Raw genomic sequence first — 24,811 nt, 5'->3', positions numbered from 1 at the left:
ACTGACAAATTTTTTCGATGAAATTCTCGGGTTTTCGAAACGATTTTTTGGCTGGAATTCTGGTATTTTGGAAAATATGTCCTCATGGGAAAATGTTTTCACGTAGATACAAACTGTATTGTACATTATATCTTGTGGAATTTTTATTGTTACGCCTGAAGAATTTTCATTAAAACGAAAATTACTTTGAAGGAAAAATAGTGTTTACTTTTTATACAGGTCTCTAATCATGGCTGTAACAGTTTTGTACGATATTGTTAAAATTGTTGGGAACAAATGGGGTATATAAATATAGAATAAAAATTTCAATTGTTTCCCATGAAAAACTGTATATTTATTGTAAGAAATATAATTCAAACAACGTTGACAGAACGCACAGAGAAAATTGCATTAATAGAACGCAAGGAGAAAAAGGACCAACCGCACAAAATGTCACCCCTGAATTCCAACATAAATTTACATATTTCTTCTACACCAGAAAAACTAAAACCGTGCAAAGTACACTCGATATGCAAACAACACACCGGAAAGGACGTTCCTTACTCGTTAAACGATAAATAGTCAGTCCCCCGTAAACAACTCGAGGCAAAAAGCGAAACTAAAGCTACAACTTCCGTTCAGATGCTCGATTACCACCGCGAAGTCCGGACTCCAAATATAAAATCAGAAACAATCTTCCGTTTACAATTTCTCCACTTTTTTCCTTCTTTTTTTTCCGCGTTAATTCGTGCGCCAAATATTTAGTCTGGAGGACTAAACCGATCGGGGTGGGACGGTGGAACTCGAAAGAGAGAAGGGAATTCGCGCAACTCTCGAGGACGTCGTTGATGCGAGAAAGGGAGGAAGAGACCTCCACGAAGAAAGACGACGAAGACGACGTTGCGTCTGGCTTTCGTTTTCCATTATCGCGTGATGCAACGAAAGCAAATAGGCAGGCAGAGGCTCTCGCTGACTCGGGAGAGAACCAGGCCCGCGCGCGTCCCGTTTAAATATTTTTGTTGGACGTTTCGGAGTTACTTGGAAGCGCCGCGCGACGTTCACCATAAACATACTCCACCGGGCCTCCCGATGCTTTTGCGCGAGAGCACGTGACGAGTACAAATATATTTGCCCGCGTATCAAACGACGCGAACCAACGTTACCGTTCCCTTTGAAATCAGTGTGTGTCGCAAATGCGGCGCGGGAGGAATCGCGCGGAGCACCCACTTTACGATCGGGCATATCTCCACCCGCTTTAATCGTCGGAACATAGAGAAATCGCGTAATTGTGTTAATCAACGACTGGGAAAATAGACGATAATGTAACGTGGAACGTGTAAAGAGTACGTTTGTAACACGTAAGGGGTGTGCGCGTGTGTGAAATTTCGCGTAAAATTCATATTCAGGTGGCGGATTAAAGTTGATAACGATGGTCGTGGAGTAAAGTGGATAACAATGGATTTAAAGTGGGCGGATATAGCGGTTACTGGTCGGTACGTTATGATCGAGAATGTAGTACTTGCTTGCTCCGCGGTGAAAGATGAACGAAGTTTAATGGGTAGTTTAGCTGTTCGAGGAAAATTAAGAATGTAGGAGTTGCGGCGTTTTGGGACGCTACACTAGGTTTACGGAAGATTTCTTATTACCTGTCTCTAAGGACACGCGGCAAATTGATTTAGTGAACGAAACCCCACATTTTCTTTAAAAAACAACATATTGTACAGTATTAACTTATAAATGAATAAGCATAAGCGGTAGGGGAAACTTTCCTCGTGAAATTCGAAATGCGTCAAAATGGCGCGTCCCGTAAATCTAGTGTTAAGAAAGATGAAATCGTTATTAAAGCATTTCATCGATTTTGGTATTTACCGGAACCATCTGCAATTTTATATTTAGTTTTGATTAGGGGGTGCACCCTGAAAAATTTGGGAATTTTTTTATAGGTAACTACTAAATGAAAAGTTTCAATTTTTATCAGAGGATGTAAATATAACTTTCGGCTTTTTTCTACAATTTTTAAAAAGTACAAGTATTACAAAATGGAGGAGTTATTGCGAAACATCTTCTGTTGGAACGTGGATTGCTGGCGAGCAATTGCCCTTAAGAATTGAAACGTCTGAAATAAAAATTCTTTTTGATTTATAAATAAAAGTGTATTTCTTATCTCATTATACATCTCAATTATTTAATTCCTTCGAAACGTTCCAATTTCTTATGCTACTATTTCTGTAATAATTACAATTTTTGAAAAATCATACGCTACATCGTAAGTGATACATTTCTATCTATAAATCGTCAAAGAATTTTTTATGCCAGGCATTTCTCAGTCCTTGCCGTCAAAGGCGGCCAACAATCGACGTTCTAGTAGAAGAAATTTCACAATTAGCGACTAACTCCCTCATTTTGTAACATTTTTAATTCTTAAAAATTTGAGGAAGAAAGTTGAAAGTTGCATTTACATCCTCTGAGAAAATTGAAACTTATCATTTAGTAGTTACCTACTCAAAAAATTCCCAAACTTCGTCCTATTTTTAGACGTCTCAAGGTAGCGCAACCCCTTAATTCGTCTAATACGCTTCAACATGCTTAGAAAGAACATTATATTACGTTTGTACAAAGACCCGTGAAATTAAGTGAAATAGTGCTGCTAAGTCTAGTTGCTAATTTGGGCTAATCTTGATTTCAGAGTACCTTTACCGTACGGCCACGCGCCCTCAATGATCCCAATGAGGAGACAAAGCATTCGTTGCCATTTTGTCAAAGGGGTCGATTGGTGCAGCTGGAAATTAATTGCAATGATGCTACTTATGGTCTTGCTATGCATAACGGCAGCGCTAGCCTACGTTGTAGGTAAGTCGTCTTCTAATTTATATTCGACACGCATATATCTAGATTAAATGGGAAACAAATGTCCCTACCACTGTTGGAATAATTCATTATCGAATAATCGATTCTGTTTGTTCATTTCGATTGTGAAATGTGGAATAATTTTGTAAATCAAAATTCACTTGAATTGGTTTTTCGTTAATTTCGAAGTATCCTCAAAATGATCCTTAAAAAATGTGTTCGAAAAAAAGATTCGCTGCATGTTTAACGGTGAAACACTGAAAAATTCGCATTTTTATAATTTAGTAGTTGGGTAATAATAGTTTATAAAATATTAAAAACAATATCGCGTTACTCTATATCCTCCTGGCGTTTTTCACTGGGATTAATAAATGTATCAAATTTAAAATACGCCCCAAAAACGTGTCCATTGATGCGATCTCCACGCTTAAATCTAAATCTCCATATCGTTTAATGAAACAAATCTATTATATGTATCAAATATGTTCAAACACTTCCTATCACTTACTGTAACATCCTATCAACGGTTTTCCAATTCATCTACTCGATTTAATGCTACAAAATACGCGCATAACGCAATTCAACAAATAAACAGTAATAGCTGAAACTATTGTTGTTTAATTAATTGTTGGTTCACAAATAAATATTATATCTACAACTGCAATACTGTGGAAGCTCGTCAATATTCAGTAATAATAAAAATCCATTTTCTCGTTATCATCCTTACACGCAACTGTATCAACCCTAAGCTGTCTCTGTCCATTACAAAAACTTCCTGTAAAATTCTTTTTTATACACCGATCGATGCCAATAATATTTACACGTAACAAAGTCCTGTTCTTTCGGGTTAAAATTTATTTAAACAAGATTTAAATGTTTGAACTTAAACTAACAAAGTTTAAAAAAATTTAAACAAAGTTGTGTTTATCGGGCGGCAATTTGAACATGCCGCTCGTGTAAAGAGCACGAATACGCTTGCAAGACTCTTGAATCTCGATAAATTAAAAGATACCTTTTATCTATTTATTTTTAACTTATTGCAATTTACACGAGTTAACACGTTCCATGTCGATAAACAACCCCCTTCAAAGAAACAGTAATTCCAATAAATACAACGAATGTGTTATCGAACGTCGTTCTCGTTTCAGTATCAAGTATAGTGAACCGGTCCTATCAAGGAACGAAAACGTGTACGGTGCTGGTCGGCGAGAACGCGGACACGAAGCCGGTGTCTTCGGACAGGAACAAGACCTCGTCGTCGGCGGAATCCTCACAATCCACCAGTCGAACACGGCAACAGGCGTCCTCAGGAGGTAGTATTAACCCGTCGGCTAGCATGTTAGAGCACGTGTACACCCGTAAGCGTAGGGACACGTTTAACCAGCATGCGTTGCACCAAACTATCGCATCGCCCCGTGAACGCGCCGACAAGCCATCCTCGTCGACCGTGGCCGATCTTGAACACTCGTCACGGTCCGAGCAGAGGCCAGCGGAGCTGTTCAACGGGGATCGTCCTCATGGTGTGGTTGTTGTGCATGAAACGGAGCATGCGGACGATCCTCTACCAAATGTGAACGCCAGACATGCGGAGCTGCTCGAAGACGTACTCGAGTCATCGTCCTCGTCGTCGTCGACAGAACAGACGACGATTACTCCCATGGGGACACTGCTTCACGTGAATGTCTCTGACTCTTCGAATACCACTAACTATACTCATGATCGTTCGACTCATACCACTGTCGCTGCTACTCTCGACCTAGCCTCCTCGTCCTCTATCTCTGTTGCCTCTGTCCAACCTGCTACTAGCGATCGTTCGTACGCCTCTTATTCGTTCTCCTCTACCGTTTCACCTAACGAACCGGCTGACCAACCTTTAGAGACCCAGTTCGATAATAGTGCCACGGGATCCGCGTTAAACGTCGCTACCGATCCGATAATCGAACCTTCGATCGACCGTTCAACCACGGACAATGCTTATATAGAGACTACGGAAACTTGGGATGTTCCTAGGGCTTACGTTAGTCCTGAAGTAGCGTTAAACGTAGAATCGAAGGATGTAGAATTGACGACCGTGAGAGGTTCGATGGATAATCAGAAGAGTAGTACTAGTGGTAGCTTAGAACCTGTAGATAACGTAAAGAGAACCGTAGAACCGGTAGAAAGTAAGAAGAAGAATGACAACGTCACCGTGTACGACGATCGTCTCACGAATATCACCGAAACGTCGAACGTAAGTACCACTGGCTCGACGAAGAGCGAACAACCGGATGATAACGCGGTACCGGCGCGAGTAGAGCACGTAGACACCGCTAGTACAGTTTCCTCGGAATCCACGAAGGAAGCGAGGGCAGGCGGAAGGGTCGAGGAAAGCAAACCAAACGGTAAGAATCTGGAAAGTGAAAATACTGCAGGGAACGGACCGCAGGATCGTAGGAATGCGAACGCTTCCGACAATTTTTCGGACGTCGTGAAGGAAACGCAAGAACTCTCCCGGGAGGAATCCTCGTCCGAAACGGAGGTTTGGCCGAGTCGTGTGAAAAGTTCCGAGAAATCCGAGGAACTCCAGCGGGACTACCCGATTTATAATTACGGCCAGGACGAGGTCGAGATAGTGAAGCTGAATCACGGCAACGACGTGGCCGAGACCACGATAAAAACTAAGCAACAGGCTCGTTCTGTGTTTGATAACGGACTGAAGATGAACAATGTTCCGCGTTTAGGGCAAAGAACTAGCAATTATGGGGTATTCACCATAGACAAGACCGACGAGTCCCTCAGGGAGTTCGAGAGAAAGTTCAGCGAGAAATCGTCCGAAGCAGACTACTCTGACACAGCTAAAAAATTGCACGAAGGTACTAACAACGCGGGATCACACGCGAGATCGAATTCACCTACCGAATCACCTACACCGCTGACTCAGCAGGTGAAAATCATCGAGGTACCGGTTGATAGGTCTGGTCATAAATCCTCATCGAAATCATCTTCATCGGCGTCGTCTAATAGGGTGCTTGTAAACATCACGATAGCTTCCGGAGATCCTGCAGCCTCGAAGCCGCTTTACGTGCTATCTGTCTCTGTGCCTACGAACGGTAACGCTGACGAACAGACGTCTGGGGTGAATGTGAACCAGGTTCAGACGCACGAGCACGAAACTTTGTCGGAGGAATCAGCCTCGAGCATGAGAAAGGTCGCGAATCCTACGGTTGGAAACGATAATCGATTGCCTCCGCCGCCACAGCCGCCCTCGTCACCTCCGCCTCCAATCTGGGCTGGTGGCGAGTGTGAGTGCTCGTGTCCGTGCATGGGTTCATCGTCTGACGAGTGGGACAATGATTCAGGGAACGACGAATCCGTAAACTCCGATCAAGAGGAACAGGTGAATAACTCGAACGTCTCTGTGGACAAGTCACTCGATCATCGGGCAAAGACAACGACTGATTCGAGTCTGAAGGATCAGGACGATGGAAAAGAGTCCACAGTGACTATGGAGGAGTCTGTAAGGAGCGAGGTAACCACCTCGAACACCGAGCACGATTATTCCTCGACTACTGAGGAGAACAGCAGTTCCGTTGACTGGACCACCTCGAATTACGAGACAGAGTCGAGCAGCACAGGCATGTCAGAGTGTTCTGGGACAAGCCCGTTACCCCCAGAACCCACTATACTGATCCTGGAAGGTGAGGCCCCGTTTACAATTGTTTACGATTCAAACAAATTTTGCCTTTATCACTTGATTCTCGTCTGAAGAATCTTTTTTTTTTCTTTTTCTTCTTTTTTTTTTTATACTTCTTCGTCTTTTATAAATCTGCTATCATATTTCTTCTGTGCTGATTTTTTTTCTATTTCTCTTTTCTCCATACTTTTCACTCTTTTCCGCTGATGCGAGCTTCTTTTTTAGCTTGAAGACAAAGCAACACGTAGCGATTCGCGAAGTACTTATCATACTCGAAGTTTGTTTGCTTGTAGAACGTTCGCTGTTGGCGTGTTCTTTTTTTTTTTTTTTTATTTAGACGTTTAGTGGTGTAGTGGTTACATAGTAAAGAAGTCTGTGTATATAACATTCAGTAATATGGTGCTGGTGCATCCTGACCGTACGCAACTACGTAACCGAGGTATTTTCTAATCAGCTGTTGCACGATAACAAACGAGAACAATGAAAGAGAGAGTGTGTGCGAGAGAATGACAACTGTGGTGATAGTATTGCGCTAGGAGAGCGTGATGAGAATTCATTAGAGAATTCAGGGTGAGAACCAACTCCAAGTTTTCTATATTTCTTCTTTTCTTCATTTCTTTTGCTGTATTGGAGTAGTCCGGTTCTTACGACGACAATAGAGAGTGAAAGTAATTAGAATTTATGAATTGCAACTGTACGTTTAACGGTTAGAGTAGTCAATGCGAGATATAACGTCTAATTGTATGGTTGCCACGAAATTCGCTGATGCGCAAGCCTAGCTAAGTATAAAAGCCATGCAATTTTTATACACCTTTTGTGCTTTACGTTTAAGCAAAAACGATCAGTTTTCTGGCGGGAAATATTCTCCTTCCGTGTGATTAAAAATGTACGAGGTAATTCTAGGAACTGAGATAATTCATTCACTCGCCGTTTTCTCTGGTACTTTTCAGAGTAAATTATCAGTGCTCCCCTTTTCTCAGAAATAAATACTAATTAATTCAGTGAAATACATGGAAAGAAAGAAAAAATTGAACAGTGAACCATTTCGTAAAGCTTGCATTTAAAGAAATTCTTCGAAGTGTTCGTAGGAGACCTTCTAAAACTTCGTAAAAATGAAACACAATTCAACCTTAGTTTTTCGAACTACCCTATCCATTTGCGTACGTCAACTCGGATGACGTACATCGAAAGAAATAAGATTTCCTCCAATATTACCCGAAAGAAAACTGATTCCTCGTGAAAAACGCGACTGCCAACTGACGTTCTTCCCTGTCTCCAATTATCCAGGTGCGAGAACTTTCCCCGCCAGGTCTTTTCCACCTGACGGCACGACTTTCGCCCAAGTAGGCCTGGGACAGAAGCTCAGCAAAGAGATCCCTCCTTACAGCTACTGGAATATGCAATTCTACCAATCGGAGGCCGCTTACGTGCGATTCGACTACAATATCCCTCGAGGAGCGAGCATCGGTGTCTATGCTAGAAGAAACGCGCTTCCAACGCACACGCAATACGATCTCCTGGAAGTGCTGAGCGGTTTCAAGGCTAGGACCACCAGGGCGTCCCATGTTAGTGTTATTGTATGTGCCACTGCCCCATTTTTATTTTTTTTTATACGTAGTATAGGCTGTTAGAAAAATCGTCAAATACAAACGAATCAAGTTGCTCCTCTGTATTCTGCTGATATTCTTGAAAAGATTCATTTTTCTATTATTATGTTGTTGGTGAAAGAGGGTAACGTTTGTTGAATATTCTGGGAGGATTTTTTTTTTATTTTTTTCCCTTGGAAACACGCGGACCTGTAGTGAAAGCATCGAGAAAGAAACTGACACGAGATTTTTCTAAGATTCGTTGATTTTCTGGTCCAGCCTTCGATCAAGAAAGAAGTGACGCACTATATGGAACCTGGTCACTGGTTCCTCTCGTTGTACAACGACGACGGAGATCCTCAGGAGGTATCGTTCATAGCTATAATCGCGGAGGACATGACGCACAATTGTCCGAACGGATGTAGCGGGAAGGGTGAATGTCTGTTGGGTCATTGCCAGTGCATCCCTGGCTTCGGTGGCGAAGATTGTAGCGAGAGCGTTTGTCCTGTCCTTTGTAGTCAACGTGGTAAGTTTCTCAAAAATGGTATCATGTAATTTCACAAAAATGCAAACCTTCGTTCGAGAAAAATTGTCTTTTCTTGAGTTATTCAATTGAACTTCGTTTCTGCGGACTTTAGCATTAGCGATTAGGACGCGTACTCTTTGCTTAATACTGTGCGAGGTAGTTTTAAATGTGTTTCGAAGAGTGATCAATGGTTGATCGCCGCGGTACTTGTTTTTTTTAGTGCATATGACGAGTTGGTCGAGATTTATAGTGTAACTTGTAAAATAAGCGGTGACACGGTTAGCGAATGGGTGAGTTTCTCAGAACCTGGGTAGTTCTCTTAGAATCTTGAGTCAACGAAAGGATCAGGCCTAAGGGTGAACTGACCTAAGTCTAGAAATTGCTAATGGATTTATGACACGTCTTCTAATGCTATTGAGAAGGCAGAAACAAGACACTAACACTTCATATGATATGCAGAAATACAGAATTTCTGGGCCCATAAAGCAATTTCTAGACCTTACATTCCTAACTGTGGCATAAAAATTTCAACTAAATTCCATAAAAGTAGCTTTGCTATCTAAGAGTACATATCGTAGACTCAATCGCCTTAACTGTTAACGTTCCTAATCACATCGCAACATTTTTCACTTTATCTGTATCTAAAGCTTCCAATTTGCAAACTAGTCAAAGCGTGTATACTTAGCCGATTAACGTAAACCTCTAAATGAAATCAATGAATACTATTTCTATCTAGAAGTCTATATCAATTATTCTTCCGTCATCACCGAACAGAGCAATAGCAAGGAATAGATCCACGTAGGCGAACAACGCTCGGTTATTACATTTAGAAAGAAAGATACACGTGTACGATTCCAAATAAGAGATCTAAATTTTACTTAACACGTTCGCTACCAACGTCACATACGTGTGACGCACCAATTCCCATGATAGAACGGTGCTATCTACAGGTAATACATCATAAAAGATGCACAGTTTGAGTATTTAATAGATATTAGGTGTGTATAAGTGCAGGCATCTATCGTATTACGTAAAACTGAAAGAATACAGATATGAACCCTCTACTGTCAAGACCGATATGGAGTCTACGAAACTCCTCAACTTCCAGTTAGTTTATACACAAATATAGAACATTTCTGACAACTTTTCTTACCGATTTACCTTTATAACGCATTATAGAATAGAGTGGTTGGCTGTATTAATTTCATTTTAACATAATAACGTCGAGTTCTAAGCAGAATGGAAGAAAGCAAAAAAGACAGAATCAGCGGAGTCTCTGAGACTCCGCCTCGACAGTAGAGGGTTAAAAACGTAAGTCAAAATAATTCGAAGGATAGTGGACGATGCTTGAACAGTGAACCGTGGTAGCGAACGTGTTAAGCACTCTTCCAAATGAATTATCAACCTTTCGTATTTTTCATATTCTTCACGTCACGTTGCTTCGTCCCAATTTTAGGCGAGTACATAAACGGAGAGTGTCAGTGCAACCCTGGTTGGAAGGGGAAGGAGTGTTCTCTGCGACACGACGAGTGTGAAGTGCCTGATTGCAACGGACACGGGCATTGTACCAATGGAAAGTGCAATTGCGTGAGGGGCTACAAAGGAAAGTACTGCGAGGAAGTGGACTGTCCTCATCCGACTTGCTCGGGCCACGGTTTCTGCGCGGAGGGCACGTGTATCTGCAAGAAAGGATGGAAAGGAGCGGACTGCAGCCAGATGGACAAGGAAGCGTTGCAATGTCTGCCTAACTGTAGTGGCCATGGGAACTTCGATCTTGAAACTCAGACCTGTCTATGCGAGCCTATGTGGTCTGGCGATGACTGCTCGAAAGGTAACAGACGTTGTTCTTAAGCATACGATGAATTAAATACAGAATTAGGAACGTGAGGTTAAGCTGAAGCTGTGATACAATTGGAGAAGAAACTTTGTCCTATGCAAGAATAATTTGAAAGTGAGAATTTCTTCGTAGAACTTGATTTTGGGTCACGAATACTCATTAGGAAGTACATAGTCGTAAATTGAAAAGTACTGATACTAGACTTGAGTTGGGGGTGCTGAGTACTGCCATCAAAAATTCCTGTCTGCTGCATTTAATAGTCTTATAGACATGATTGCACATGTCTTTTATCATTGTGATTGTAACTTTATCTTCGATGATTCTGGGATCTCAAAATCATCTTAGATCTCTGGTGATACCTTCCTGGAAATTCTGCAAGTTCAGAATAGTCTTACTTAAAAGACTATTATACAATTAAAATGATCCTATTTCGTTAATGAATTTTTAGGACCTAGTAGTCGATCCAGGCTGCATAATTCAGTCTAGCAATTTATACATATTTAAAGAAATTTTCAAACCTACTTACCCAAAATTAAAGCTGCATACGAACAAATCTTGGTCTCTTCTAGATTGTACCACGACTTCAAACCTGCTCCACCTTAAACATTTTCACTCTGTTTCAATTGTTTCTATTTTAGTAAAAAAAACAAAGATTCGTATTTCTCATTCGATTTCTTATGTTTCCAGGTATCACATCGACCACAAATTCTCGTTTTTCCCGTTTCTTTTTCACCCCTTTGCTAATAGTCGTTCGTTCAACCCCCGTATGTTAATTAACTTCGTTCTCTTTTGCCAAACCAAAAAAGCCCCAATTTTCCCCCTGGCTTCTGTGTTGCTTGCAAACACTAACCATCTTCGAAAGACCTTTCGCGGAACGTCATAAATGTAACTCATCGCGTTTCCCCACTTTCTTTCCAGAATTGTGCGATTTGGACTGCGGTCCTCATGGTCACTGCGTGGACAACGCTTGCGACTGTCTGCCCGGATGGTCCGGCGAATTGTGCAATTTGAAGCAGTGTGATCCACGATGCAACGAGCATGGCCAGTGCAAGAACGGGACCTGCTTGTGCGTGACCGGTTGGAACGGGAGACATTGCACGATGGAAGGTTGCCCGAATTCCTGTTCCGGACACGGACAGTGCAGAGTCAGCAACGACGGCCAGTGGGAGTGCAGGTGTGACGATGACTGGGATGGCAAGGACTGCAACGTGCTCCTCGAACAGATCTGCAACGACGGACGGGACGATGACAAAGGTACAAAAGGAGTGGAAAGGAAACTTGCAATTTGCCCGATCTATTCGCGAAATTTTTCGATTACCTGTACAGTTTGATCGACTGACAAAGCGACCTACTTTTTTCCGTGTCTATAGGAACAGATCTGCAACGACGGACGGGACGATGACAAAGGTACAAAAGGAGTGGAAAGGAAACTTGTAATTTGCCCGATGTATTCGCGAAATTTTTCGATTACCTGTGCAGTTTGATCGACTGACAAAGCGACCTACTTTTTTCCGTGTCTATAGGGGGTCAGCTGTTTCGTTTGATGCAAAGATATGTGGTCTAAATTTGCTTAAACTCTCTGCTAAATTAATTCTTGATCTGTCTGTTGACATCTTGAACTATTAGAGATTGTAAATTGAAGACGCTGAATATTCTGATACTGCTACCCTGCATACAACTAAATCATTGTTTAAATTAAATTGCACATTAATTACATTTTCCTTAAATATACATATCAGCTACTTCAATTATTACAAAGCATATGTATATGGAATCATTATATTTAAAGAGCTTTTACCTGTAAATACCTCAGCTAAGTAGCAAGATCATAAAAAAAAAAGGAATACCTACCAAAAATTGATTTCTTTAAAAAAGCAAACGAAATAACGAATAAAAAGCCCAAGCTGGAGTACGTAAATATAACGAACAAATGAGAATCCTTTCACGTGTCTTCACGCAAATTAAGGGGTGTGGTTTATGACATCCATTTGGAATATTAGCTTCGAACCTAAAGAACCTATCTATCAATACTCTATACAGCAAGAAACGAACCTAAGAATCCCGTTGAAACATGTTGCAGTGTAATCCATCTAGCAGCTTTTCTAATTGCACGATAATGTACATTTCAGACGGTCTCGTCGATTGCGCTGATCCAGAATGTTGCTCGAATCATGTATGTCGTACCAGCCAGCTTTGCGTGTCAGCACCGAAGCCGATCGATATACTTCTGCGAAAGCAACCGCCTGCCATAACCGCTTCCTTCTTCGAGAGGATGAAATTTTTAATCGACGAGGGCAGTTTGCAGAACTATGCTCGTCAGGAGACCTTCAACGAGAGGTGAGTTACACACGACTGTCAGCACGATCGTGTTTCACAGATTCTCCTTCGTCCAGCGCGGCCGTTGTCTCGATTTTAACAAAACGATATACCACAAACGCGTTACTATAAAAAAAAAAAAACAGAAGAAACAAATCGTGAATAGAAAATTAACACGATCTTTCGTCGACTTGAAAACGTGTCTGTCCGTTCGTCCATCCGTTTGTTCGTTCGTCCCGACATTGATGTTACGTGCAATCTTTTTTTTTTCCGTCTGTGAAGTATCAAAAACACTTGATTTTTACAGATTTAATACGAAAGCATAATACAGATACTCTCGGTAGACACGACGCATATGTATTGTCTACACCAGGCATGGGCAACCTTTCCAAATCATCATTCTGTCTCCGAGTCAAGACCAACGAATTATCAAATAAAATAAATTAATATTAAACGAATTAAATCAAGTTGCTACTTCATATTTCGTTTATTTGTAATATAACGCTTTGGTATAAAGCTCTACATAAATTTTATAACATAACGAACGACATAGCAATTTAACGTGAAGATTGAAGACAAACTTGGCTGAAATAGTTTAGGGCCGGGGGTTGCCCATATGTGGTCTATACTATATATATGATACATATAGTGTTTTACAAATGGTGTATACGTCTGTGAAAAAATGCATGTCTTGCGGGAGGACTGAAGATTATTAAGGGACATTACAAGTCTCTGACCGTGAAATATACCGGGAGATTTATTTTCAGCGAATATGATCGATCATCACGCGACAGGCCTAAACTGGCTGCGGTACGTTTAGAATATATGAAAAGAGAAACCGGTAGGGGCCCTAAGTAATCTTTAGCCGCCTCTCGACTGATACCAAGACACATGCATTACACACATCTCTACTTTCTTTTATCTTTCTACGTATATATTTGAATATATATGTGTATGTATATATTCTCGTCTATATATACACACGTTATATTATACAAGAGACAGGAAGACGTATACGTAGATATATGATATATTCTCTGCGTTGTTGTGACCCGTGTGAAATCACATCCCAAAAGTTTTATACATATGTTTGTACGTACGTGTGCGCGAGCGTGTGCCCTGCACTTAAACCCCCCGTTCTCTCCATTCTATCAATTTCACTATCATTCTCTGTACCTTCTTTCTGCGTCTTTACTCGCTGTCTTCTATTAATCATCGTCGATCCTAATCGACGATACTTCATACATACTCTCTTCTCTCTATCTTTCTTCGCTCTCTTTTCTCTATCACGTGTCCGTCGCCCGAGTGGAGCTTGCGTGAATGTCTGACTCCATATGTTCGAGCCCCCGAGCTTCTGCGCCCATCATACCGATTTATATTATAAGGTCAACGAATCCAAGAAATACGTTTTTTTCAGAAGAATGAACTCGCGTGTTTAATTTCTGTCGATAAAGTATGGAACTTTTTCTCGGTGGATCTACGGCTAATCTTTTATTCCGTTTCTTTTCCTGCTCTCTTCTTCGCTCACCTGAGCGATACTTTCTTCCCAAGCTGATCAACTGTTTATCTACCTTCTTTCTCTAGCTTTCACTCGTTTCTCTCTTCAATCGTTGTTTAACTCTTCCACCTCTTCTCTTTCTCTACTCTCTTTCTCTCTATCTCTTCCGTCTACTTTTGCCTTTAATCACATCATTTTAACTCGGCTCTGTTTTATCCGTGCTGCCCGGTCAGTATGTTCTGGAATCACTTCAACACAAGGTAAGAAAGCCATTAAGTCGATCAAGAAATCAAAAAGAGAAAAACGTAAAAAAGAGTAATGAGAAAATAAGATTGAAAAAAAAAAAAGCAAAAAAGAAAGTTGTGAGTTCGTTCGTAGAAATGTAAGCGGTTTGAATAGAGCTGCTGATGCTGTTTGACGATATTTTCATGCATTTGGTATCATATTGTGCAACACATGATAACGTAATTATATAGAAAATATCCTGCATCCGAACGAGAGGTAGCACACACGCGTTACAATTTTATTTCGAGCGTTCTTCACGTTTCTTGCCAGCGCTCTTCTCGACTCCTTCGCGAGGGTTGCCGACAAACGGAAGAAGAACCTCCCTCGATGATTGTGACGCGCGGTGCAACTGACCGCAACAACAAAAGAAATCTCACGAAAAAAATTTTTAAAAAGTGAAACACTACAAGAACCCCCTTCGTTCCCCTTCTCATCATTGTTCGAATCTCTTTCTCGTTGCATGGTTTGGTTACCTTATTATTCCTACGTTGTCTTTCGTGCCTTTTAAGTTGAGCTTCTGACTTTGTGTTACTCGTGTATATGTGTATGTATATATTATATGTATTACTAGCAGCTCGACCGTCGACGCTTCTTCAGTGCCAACGAGGCATCGGATGGATCGCCGTTTCTCGTTTTGCCTCAGGTTTTAAGTGAAAAAAAATAAGAGATGAAAGTGTCTTTAGTGTATTAACGGAGGATAAAATGTTTCAGTTAAAAGTCTTTGCTTTCTTTCAAAACTGACTATTTTATTTCAGTCTTTCCGAAATTTAGGTGAAACGTTTATAGAAATTTCGGAATAAGTGTAGATGCGAAAATTAAGCCTTGCCTTTTAAGACTCGCTTATTTTTTTAATTCAACTTAACTTTCGTAGAATGATAAGAGATTATTTCCGTCTTTTCAAATTTTAAGTAAAAAATTGATAGAAAGTTTGCAATAAGTAAATAAGGAAGTAACTGAAAGAAACGCGTTTGAAGTAATTACGAATTTCCTAAATGGTAACGAGATGAATTGAACCTCCCAAATAATGAAGTTTAACAAGGACAGCACTGATCACTCGATAAAGAAATGGCAAAACTTCCAAGTATTCGTAGCAACCATTTTTCCTCTACTTAATCACCTCTTTAGCACTGAAAAGCAACGTTGACGAGACTCAAGTCGCGTTCAGTAAAACTGTTCCCGTGAATTCGAGAGTTTCGTGGTCCGTTAAGTACACGCACGGAGTACCACCAGTTAATTGAACGAAAAAGTACTGTCGCATCGAAAGAACCAAAAAAAAAAAAAAAACTCAGCCAACTTTGATCTTTGTCAAACTTCCTTCCTCGATCTTATCTCTCAACGTGACAGTAGATTTTCGTCCGGGAAGATTATTTACTTAAAACCACTGCAAGACAAAATACGAACGAAGAGTAACACTGTCGTAGATTGGACTTAGAATTAGATGATAGCAGTTGCTTTGTTGTTAGTGTGCCATGGTGCACAGTGGAAAAAAAGTAATCACGTTAGTTTGACACACGACCGACCTGACAGCCATTGGATTGTTAACGTTATTGTTTCCTGACAGCCGATCGGCCGTTGTACGTGGCCGCGTTGTCACGCATCTTGGCACCGGTCTGATGGGTGTGCGAGTCAGCACCAGCACACCCCTGGAAGGCTTCACCCTGACAAGAGACGACGGCTGGTTCGATCTCCTAGTGAACGGCGGTGGTGCAGTCACCCTGCAGTTTGGCAGATCGCCCTTCAAGCCGCAGAGCCACATAGTGTTCGTCCCTTGGAACGAGGTAGAATATCACGTTTAAAGAGTTTTCATTGCACGAACGAAAGATAGGAGAGAATAAGTAGAAAAGTATCTCTGCAATTCTCTCTTAATTTATATCGATGAAACTTTGGTATATTTGGTAGTACTGAAAAAAGTATTTCGCGCGTATTCTTTTTGTTTGTTGGCAATTGTCCACATCGAAGGGATGAAAATCACTGTCAAAGTTGGGGGTAGTAAACGTATCTGTCTTTTTATTTTTCAAATTTGACCTATTCTTCTATATCTAATAGGCTAAATACTAATTTAGCACCTTCAACTTTGAGGGTGATTTTCACCCCTTCAATGGGGACCATTATTGGTAAAAAAGAAATACGTGTCGAATTTTTCTTAGAATTACAAAATCAGTAATTATCACATCCGAATGTTCCCTTGTAAGTTAGAAGCACGTTTGATAGTTTGGTTGCACGGATATGACGAATGAACTTGAAGAAATGCAATAAGCAGAGTATTCTTTATTCTTCTTAAATAATTTGTAGCGATTAACACTGGAAGAACGTTCGCTTCTTTTTTTGAAAATTGCCTGTGGGTCACTTTTGACCCGGCCGGTCCTTCTAGCGTTAAATAAAGTATTAAGAGCGGAAGAAACGATATTATAGATAGTTTTGCTAACATGAAACAAGGTAGAATTGTATAAAATTGATAGAAAATTTCTATAACGATAGAATCACGTAGAATAGAATCATTTGACAATTTTTATTAGCTCCCAAAAGTACAAAATGGAAGTGTACATTTCCTTTCTCTTACTGTTATCAATTATCCTTCATCTATAAGAAATTCTACGAGTAAAAAGAAGTATTAATAAACCTACAGACGTAATCCCTTCCTAGATAATCTCGAGCCACGCTTACGGTCTAAAGTAACACGAATTCTAACGTAAACGTAAGAAACGTAAATTATATCCGAGATAAAGTTCAGTTTACAATTCTAAAATTAACTTTAACCTGGAGTTAAGAAAAGATCGAATACCGTTTCAAATAAATTTCACACACCGTATACCCAAACTTAACACTGTGTACGCAAGACTGAAACAACGTGTGTAAGAAAAATGTCCGTCTGTTCAAGGTCGTGATAATCGACAAGATCGTGATGAGCACTGCAGAGGAGAAGCAACCGAACCACGTCCCTCACGCTTGCGCTGCCCACGACTACGATCTGATGAAGCCTGTGGTTCTGGCGACGTGGAAGCACGGCTTCCAGGGAGCGTGCCCCGACAAGAGTACCATTCTGGCAGAGTCCCAGGTCGTACAAGAAAGCCTGCAAATACACGGCACAGGATTGAATCTCGTTTACCACAGCTCCCGTGCAGCCGGCTATCTATCCACGATACAGCTGCAATTGACTCCGGAAGTCATACCGGCGACCCTTAATCTAATCCACCTGAGAATTACGATCGAGGGTATTCTCTTCGAGAAAACGTTCGAGGCGGATCCAGTGATAAAATTCACGTACGCGTGGAACAGATTAAACGTATACAGGCAAAGAGTTTACGGTGTTACGACCGCTATGGTGAAAGTGGGATACGAGTATCGCGACTGCAAGGATATTATCTGGGACGTGCAGACGACGAAATTGAGCGGTCACGATATGTCGATCTCGGAAGTCGGCGGTTGGAACTTGGATATCCATCACAGATATAATTTCCACGAAGGTATACTGCAGAAAGGGGACGGTTCGAATATTTACTTGAAACAGAAACCGAGAGTTATTCTGACCACCATGGGAGACGGACATCCGAGGCCTTCGGATTGCTACGATTGCGACGGGCAAGCTTCCAAACAGAGACTACTTGCGCCAGTTGCTCTGGCCACTGCTCCGGATGGCTCCATCTTCGTCGGTGATTTCAATCTCGTGAGGAAGATACTCGTCGATGGCACTGTTAGGACTGTCGTTCGGCTCAAGTGAGTCCCTCGATGAATTTTGGCTTAATTAGTTTTAGTGGTGTATCGAAGGAAATATGCCATTGTTGTTTTTAAACTTCTATTATAAATTCGTATATGATTCAGTTTTACATGTACGTATACTATACCTAAATATTACTGTAGTACTTGTGTTATTTTTCACTATCTACTCACAAAAATATTTGTTTGTGCCTTTAACACGTTCCGTGTCGCGTGGGTCTTATACGCCCCATTCTGGACTTTCCGTTCAGGCTGTTTGACATTTCTGCCTTTTCTAAACTTAAACAGTGCAACTACGACTATAATTTGTTAAAACAAAAATTTGTCCTTTGCTCTATAGTGCGTCCTAAACGTTACCTTGTAATCTTATGAATATTAAGGGCGCATACGACCCACGTGGCGTGAACGAAAAGTCACCGAAAATCTTAACATCTGAAGAAAAATTCTTGAAAGATTTTTCAAAATCAAGTTTCACCATCACAACGTCATAATAAAAAATTTGAAAATAAAATAGAATTTTCTATACCATTAAATTTCAACCGATACATTTTCTTCCAGTGCAACAAGGGTCTCGTATCGCTACCACATAGCCCTCAGCCCGCTCGACGGCTCCCTCTACATCTCTGACTCAGAATCCCATCAAATAATCCGCGTGCGCGACACTAACGACTACGCCGATCCTGACCACAACTGGGAAACGGTGGTAGGATCTGGAGAACGGTGTCTGCCAGGTGACGAAGCTCACTGCGGCGACGGTGCCCTTGCCAGAGACGCTAAGCTCGCCTATCCTAAAGGTATAGCTGTGTCCGCCGACAACGTACTGTACTTCGCTGATGGAACGAACATCAGAATGGTCGATAGAGACGGTATCATCACCACCGTGATTGGCAACCACATGCACAAATCCCACTGGAAGCCTATCCCCTGCGAAGGCACGTTAAACGTGGAAGAAGTTCATCTTCGTTGGCCCACAGAGTTAGCCATCAATCCTCTGGACAACTCGTTGCACATGATCGACGATCACATGGTGCTTCAACTGGCTCCAGACGGTCGTGTCAAAGTGATTGCTGGACGTCCACTTCACTGTGCCTCGCCGTCCTCATCCTTCGATACAGAACTCGCCACTCACGCCACTTTGGTGATGCCTCAGAGCATCGCGTTCGGTCCATCTGGAAATCTGTACATCGCGGAGAGTGATTCGCAGAGAATTAATAGAGTGAGGGTGATTGGTACCGATGGCAAGATTTCTCCATACGCCGGAGCAGAGTCTAAATGCAACTGCTTGGAACGTGGTTGCGACTGCTTCGAAGCTGATCATTACCTCGCCTCCACTTCGAAATTCAACACCATATTCGCGGTAGCCGTGTCCCCCGATGGTATTGTTCACATCGGTGACCAGGCGAATTATAGGATCAGATCTGTGATGGCCAGCATTCCAGACGCTAGTGGTGCAAGGGAGTACGAGATTTATGCACCGGATACTCAGGAAATCTACGTGTTCAACAGATTCGGTCAACACGTTGCCACGAAGAACATCCTGACGGGTGAAGTTGTGTATCAATTCGCTTACAACGTTAATACTAGCAATGGAAAACTTAGCACGGTCACGGATGCAGCTGGTAACAAGGTGTTCCTGTTGAGAGATTACAGCAGCCAAGTGAACTTCATCGAGAACACCAAAGGACAGAAGTGTAGGCTCAGGATGTCCAGGATGAAGATGTTGCACGAATTGAGCACACCAGACAATTATAACGTAACATTCGACTATCACGGTCCCACTGGCTTGTTGAAGACCAAATTGGACAGCACAGGAAGGAGTTATGTTTACAATTACGATGAATTTGGCAGGCTTACCAGTGCAGTCACTCCAACTGGAAAGGTTATCAGCCTGATCTTTGATCTGAGCCCGAAAGGGGCGGTCGTGAAAGTGGGACAGAATAACAGGAAACCTATGTCGATGTTGATCGGAGGATCATCGGTGGTCAACAAGGTAGGAGAGGCTGAGCAAAGGACAACGGTTCTTCCTGATGGCTCTGTAGGCCAAGTCACACCGTGGGCACATACTGTCAGCACTGACACCTTGCCGTACTCTGTGTTAGCTGAGATCGAGCCACTGTTAGGAGAAAGCTACCCGGTGCCTGCTAAGCAGAGAACAGAAATCGCTGGAGACTTGGCAAATAGATTCGAATGGAGGTATTTCCTTCGAAAGCTGCAAGGCAACAAGAACAGAGGGAATTCGAAGTCTGTAGCACAAGTTGGCAGAAAGCTTCGTGTCAACGGGGACATTCTGCTGTCTCTTGAATACGACAGAGAAATTAATAGCGTGACAGTGTTTATGGACGATGTGGAGCTTTTGAATGTTACTTACGATAGAACAGCAAGGCCAATCAAATGGGGGCCCAGAAACGGTATCTTCGCTGGAGTAGAGCTGGAATATGATCGATTCAGTCGATTGACTAGCTGGACTTGGGGAGACATCAGCGAGACCTACGGGTTCGACAGAGCTGGTAGATTGGATCAAATAAAATACAGCGATGGTACGTCGATGGTGTACTTGTTCAAGGACATGTTCAGCAGTTTTCCATTGTCAGTGACCACGCCAAGAGGAAGTGATTACTTCTTGCAATACGACGAGGCTGGAGCGTTGCAGTCGTTGACTACTCCAAGAGGACACATTCACGCCTTCTCGTTGCAAACTTCTCTCGGATTTTACAAGTACCAGTACTATTCACCGATGAACAGGCATCCGTATGAAATTTTGTACAACGATGACGGACAAATTTTGGCCAAAGTGTATCCTCACCAGAGCGGCAAAGTTGCTTACGTCTACGACCATACTGGAAAATTGGAGACTACTCTTGCAGGTAAGTGATCTTCTTATCGAATCTTGAAAATTATCACAAATTTTCTTAATCTTTCGTTTTATTCCTCTAAAAACAGCCGATTACCATTTGAATTCTCTATACTTAACGTATACTATACGTCTTCAATTGTCACATTTTGCTTCTAAAATTTCAACAGCATTATTCTAGCATATCTTTAATCGAACCTGAAATTTGTCTGTGCAGGACTGTCTTCGATCCACTACACGTACCAAGAAACCACGAGCCTCGTCCACAGTATCGACATCAACGAGCCAAACTTCGAGATGCGTATTGAGTACAAGTACCACGCTGGAATTGTCAAAGACGAGAAGATCAAGTTTGGTAGCAAGAGTGGCTTGGACAATGCTCGTTATCGTTATCAGTACGATGGCAATGCTCGAATATCCGGCATTGAAGTGGACATTAACGGGAAACAGCTTCCTCAATTGCGGCTGAAATACAATCAGAACCTCGGTATACTGGAAGGTGTGGGAGATCTGAGGATATACAGAAACCTGTTCAACAGATCGGTTATGCAAGATAGCAGCAAACAATTCTTCACCGTAACAGACTATGACGAGCATGGTCGCGTTAAGACGGTTTTGATGAACATTCGATCGTTGGACGTGTTCCGTATGGAGTTAGAATACGACAACAGAAATCGTATAAAGATGAGGAAGCTGTCTATTGGAAAGGACGCGATGGAGAAGAAAGAATGGACCAAGATGGAGAAGATAACGTATAACGCTGATGGACACGTGCTAGAAGTAATGGACACTGAGAATAACTGGCAGTACGCTTACGATGAAAATGGTAACGTGATTAGTATTACGGAACACAACGAAAAGATCACGCTATGGTACGATAGTGGCGATCGTGTCGGTCAGTATGGTGACGTTGAGTTTAACTCTGATGGTCGAGGGTTCGTCGTGATTCGAGGAAAGCATAAATACAGGTTGGTATATTTTTTAATATGTTCTGCGTTGATTCTTAAGTTTGAATGCAAAGCGATAAAAATATTAAAATATCAAATTTGAATGAAAAATATAGAGTTTTAAATTAATCGAACTTTCATACAGCATATCAAAGAGTGTGTAACGATTGCCATAATTATTCTGCGGTCACTTCTATTTCAGAGTGTACGAAAATTTCTCTAATACTCTATTTCGATTTTACTTTGCACAGGTACAATTCGCGCGGTCAGCTGATCCACGCGTCAGAGCACAAGAAGTTCCAGATATGGTACTTCTACGACGACCGTGGCCGATTGGTAGCCTGGAACGACGACCGTGAAAACATCACTCAGTTCTTCTACGCGAACCCGAAGACACCAGATCTGATCACGCACGTTCACTTCCCGAAATCTGCAAAGACCTTCCGGTTCCTCTACGACTCTCACAACTTCCTCATGGCGGTAGAGACATCGGAGCAAAGGTTCTACGTGGCAACCGATCAAAATGGCTCTCCCCTGGCGCTGTTCGACACCAATGGAAACCTGATCAAGGAAATGAGACGTACGCCGTTCGGAAAAATCATCAAGGACACCAATCCAGACTTCTACCTGCCCATCGACTTCCACGGTGGTCTTCTCGATCCGAATACTAAACTAGTCTACCTAAGCAAGAGACTGTACGACCCGACAGTCGGCCAATGGATGACACCAGCGTGGGAGCAAATGGCGAACGGACTGACAATACCAACCGACATCTTCATTTATCGTTTCCGTAACAACGATCCGATTAACTTCAAGCAAAACGTCGAATACATGACCGATCTCGGAAGCTGGTTGAAACTGTACGGTTACGACATCTCCGCGATGCTCGGTTCGGAGTACATGAAGCAAATGGTGTACCAACCAAGTGCAACAATCACGTCACCTCAATTGACACCGGACTTTGGTGTAATGTCAGGTCTACAGTGCATAGTGAATCGTGTACACGAGAAATTCTCAGACCTAGGGTTCGTTCCCAAGCCTTTGTTAAAATTAGAACCAAAGACGAGGAATCTCCTTCCTCGGGTAGCTCATCGTCGCGCCGTCTTCGGAGAGGGCATCCTAGTGTCGCGTGTCGGTGGACGCGCGCTCGTCAGCGTGGTAGACGGTGTGAACAGCGTTGTACAGGACGTGGTGACGTCGGTGTTCAATAATTCCTACTTCCTGCCTCTCCACTTTAGTGTTCACGACCAGGATGTGTTCTATTTCGTGAAAGACAACGCCTTAAAGATACGCGACGACATGGAGGAGCTTCGTCGGCTGGGTGGCATGTTCAACGTGTCCACTCACGAAACAACGGAGCACGGGGCTGGTACGTGGAAGGAGCTGAGGTTACACAATCCAGACGCGGCGGTGGTGATTAAGTACGGGGCGGATCCTGAACAGGAAAGGCACAGAATATTAAAACACGCTCATAAGAGAGCAGTCGAGAGAGCCTGGGAGATCGAGAAGCAGCTGGTCGCAGCTGATTTCCAAGGCAGAGGGGACTGGTCCAAGGAGGAGAAGGACGAGTTGTTAAGTCGGGGAACAGTTAGTGGTTACGAGGGTGTGGACATTCACAGTGTACACAGATATCCACAGTTAGCCGACGATCCGGGCAACAACAGGCGTAACAGGATCCACAGGCACGACTCGTGATTCGAGGATGTGACACGGGATCGTAACGCTATCTGGGACTTGATTCACGCACCCACGTGAATCGTGCAACGGACAACAACATAAACAAACAAAACAAACAAACAAACAAAAAAGAAAACGAATAAAAAAAACAAAAACGTAAAGAACAATGAAGAGAGACAAGACTAACGTTCGTTCGATCGAGCCGGGTGCAAGAAGTTACGGCTCGTAACCGCGTGCCGTCTAAAAAACTACTCTAAATCCTCCCCGATCGTTCTCTCTGTTCTCTTCTCACCGCGCTCGTGCTTCGAGATTAGAAAGGGTGGAAACGAGGAATGGGAGATAAAAACGTGTCTTCTCGACGCGGTGCTGTCCGTTCGATTATTTTCGCGTAGCAGAAACCCCGCTCTCGGTGTGCCATAAATAGCGTTGCTTGTGATTCAACCGTGTTTGTTCGTGAACCGTTTCCTTTCGCTGACAGCACACGGTCGAAGATATCCGTACGACGACAGTAACGGGGTAGGAGAGAAAGGGGATGACACGAGGATCGTGATGTGTCGAAACATTTGAGCTAGTCACGTTGGAAAGAGAGAACGGGGGAAGAAAAAGAAGGAAGCAAGAGGAAGAAAAAAAAGGGGGGGGGGTGAAAGAAGCTTGTTACGTTAGTGATAAGTTTGTTCACGTAATCAAAGAGAGGATGATACACAGAGAGTTAACAGACGACGTGCTTTAGAGGTAGGAAATAAAACGAGAGAGTGCATGAACGTTCAAGGTGCCGTCCGTCAGTACGAAAGAAATTCGAGAAGAAAAGCAAAAGGGAGATGAAGGGAAAGTGACGAAAAAAAAAACGAGTGCGTGAAAGAGAGAGGAGAGAAAAAAAGTACTCTCGTGCTCGATTCAGAGTGATCGATCGATCCGGAGCTTGATGGTGTATTCATGCAACAGGGTCTAATGAGACGTGCACGTAGGCACAAAACGGGACGCTTCGAGGTCGACGTATCCCGGGCGTTTTCGTTCTTTAAAACACTAAACTTGGGGGTAAAATACTACGTATGCAGACGATTAATGCTTTCGCGTT

The 24,811-nt window shown here is 42.4% G+C and overlaps 2 protein-coding genes across 2 annotated transcripts in view; one reads left to right on the top strand and one right to left on the bottom strand.

Annotated features, from left to right (window-relative positions):
- LOC108570348 (teneurin-m) overlaps positions 1 to 23,754 on the top strand; it is a 73,888-nt gene extending 50,134 nt beyond the window's left edge. The window contains exons 4-16 of the mRNA XM_017932189.1: positions 2,666 to 2,829; positions 3,975 to 6,503; positions 7,787 to 8,076; positions 8,365 to 8,611; positions 10,068 to 10,442; positions 11,367 to 11,702; positions 12,578 to 12,785; positions 14,496 to 14,522; positions 16,109 to 16,325; positions 17,426 to 18,261; positions 18,820 to 21,125; positions 21,330 to 22,080; positions 22,311 to 23,754. Of these exons, the coding sequence (XP_017787678.1) occupies positions 2,666 to 2,829; positions 3,975 to 6,503; positions 7,787 to 8,076; positions 8,365 to 8,611; positions 10,068 to 10,442; positions 11,367 to 11,702; positions 12,578 to 12,785; positions 14,496 to 14,522; positions 16,109 to 16,325; positions 17,426 to 18,261; positions 18,820 to 21,125; positions 21,330 to 22,080; positions 22,311 to 23,754 (9,730 nt within the window). The remainder of the gene's footprint in view (positions 1 to 2,665; positions 2,830 to 3,974; positions 6,504 to 7,786; positions 8,077 to 8,364; positions 8,612 to 10,067; positions 10,443 to 11,366; positions 11,703 to 12,577; positions 12,786 to 14,495; positions 14,523 to 16,108; positions 16,326 to 17,425; positions 18,262 to 18,819; positions 21,126 to 21,329; positions 22,081 to 22,310) is intronic.
- LOC108570374 (RING finger protein 121) overlaps positions 23,424 to 24,811 on the bottom strand; it is a 10,789-nt gene continuing 9,401 nt past the window's right edge. Inside the window, exon 9 of the mRNA XM_017932229.1 lies at positions 23,424 to 23,494. The gene's annotated coding sequence lies outside the window, so the exon portion shown is untranslated. The remainder of the gene's footprint in view (positions 23,495 to 24,811) is intronic.

Source organism: Habropoda laboriosa, unplaced genomic scaffold (assembly GCF_001263275.1).
Source record: "Habropoda laboriosa isolate 0110345459 unplaced genomic scaffold, ASM126327v1 scaffold70, whole genome shotgun sequence".
Lineage (NCBI taxonomy): Eukaryota > Metazoa > Arthropoda > Insecta > Hymenoptera > Apidae > Habropoda > Habropoda laboriosa.
The sequence above is the reverse complement of the archived record's forward strand: the minus strand, read 5'-3'. Positions and strand labels throughout refer to the sequence as shown.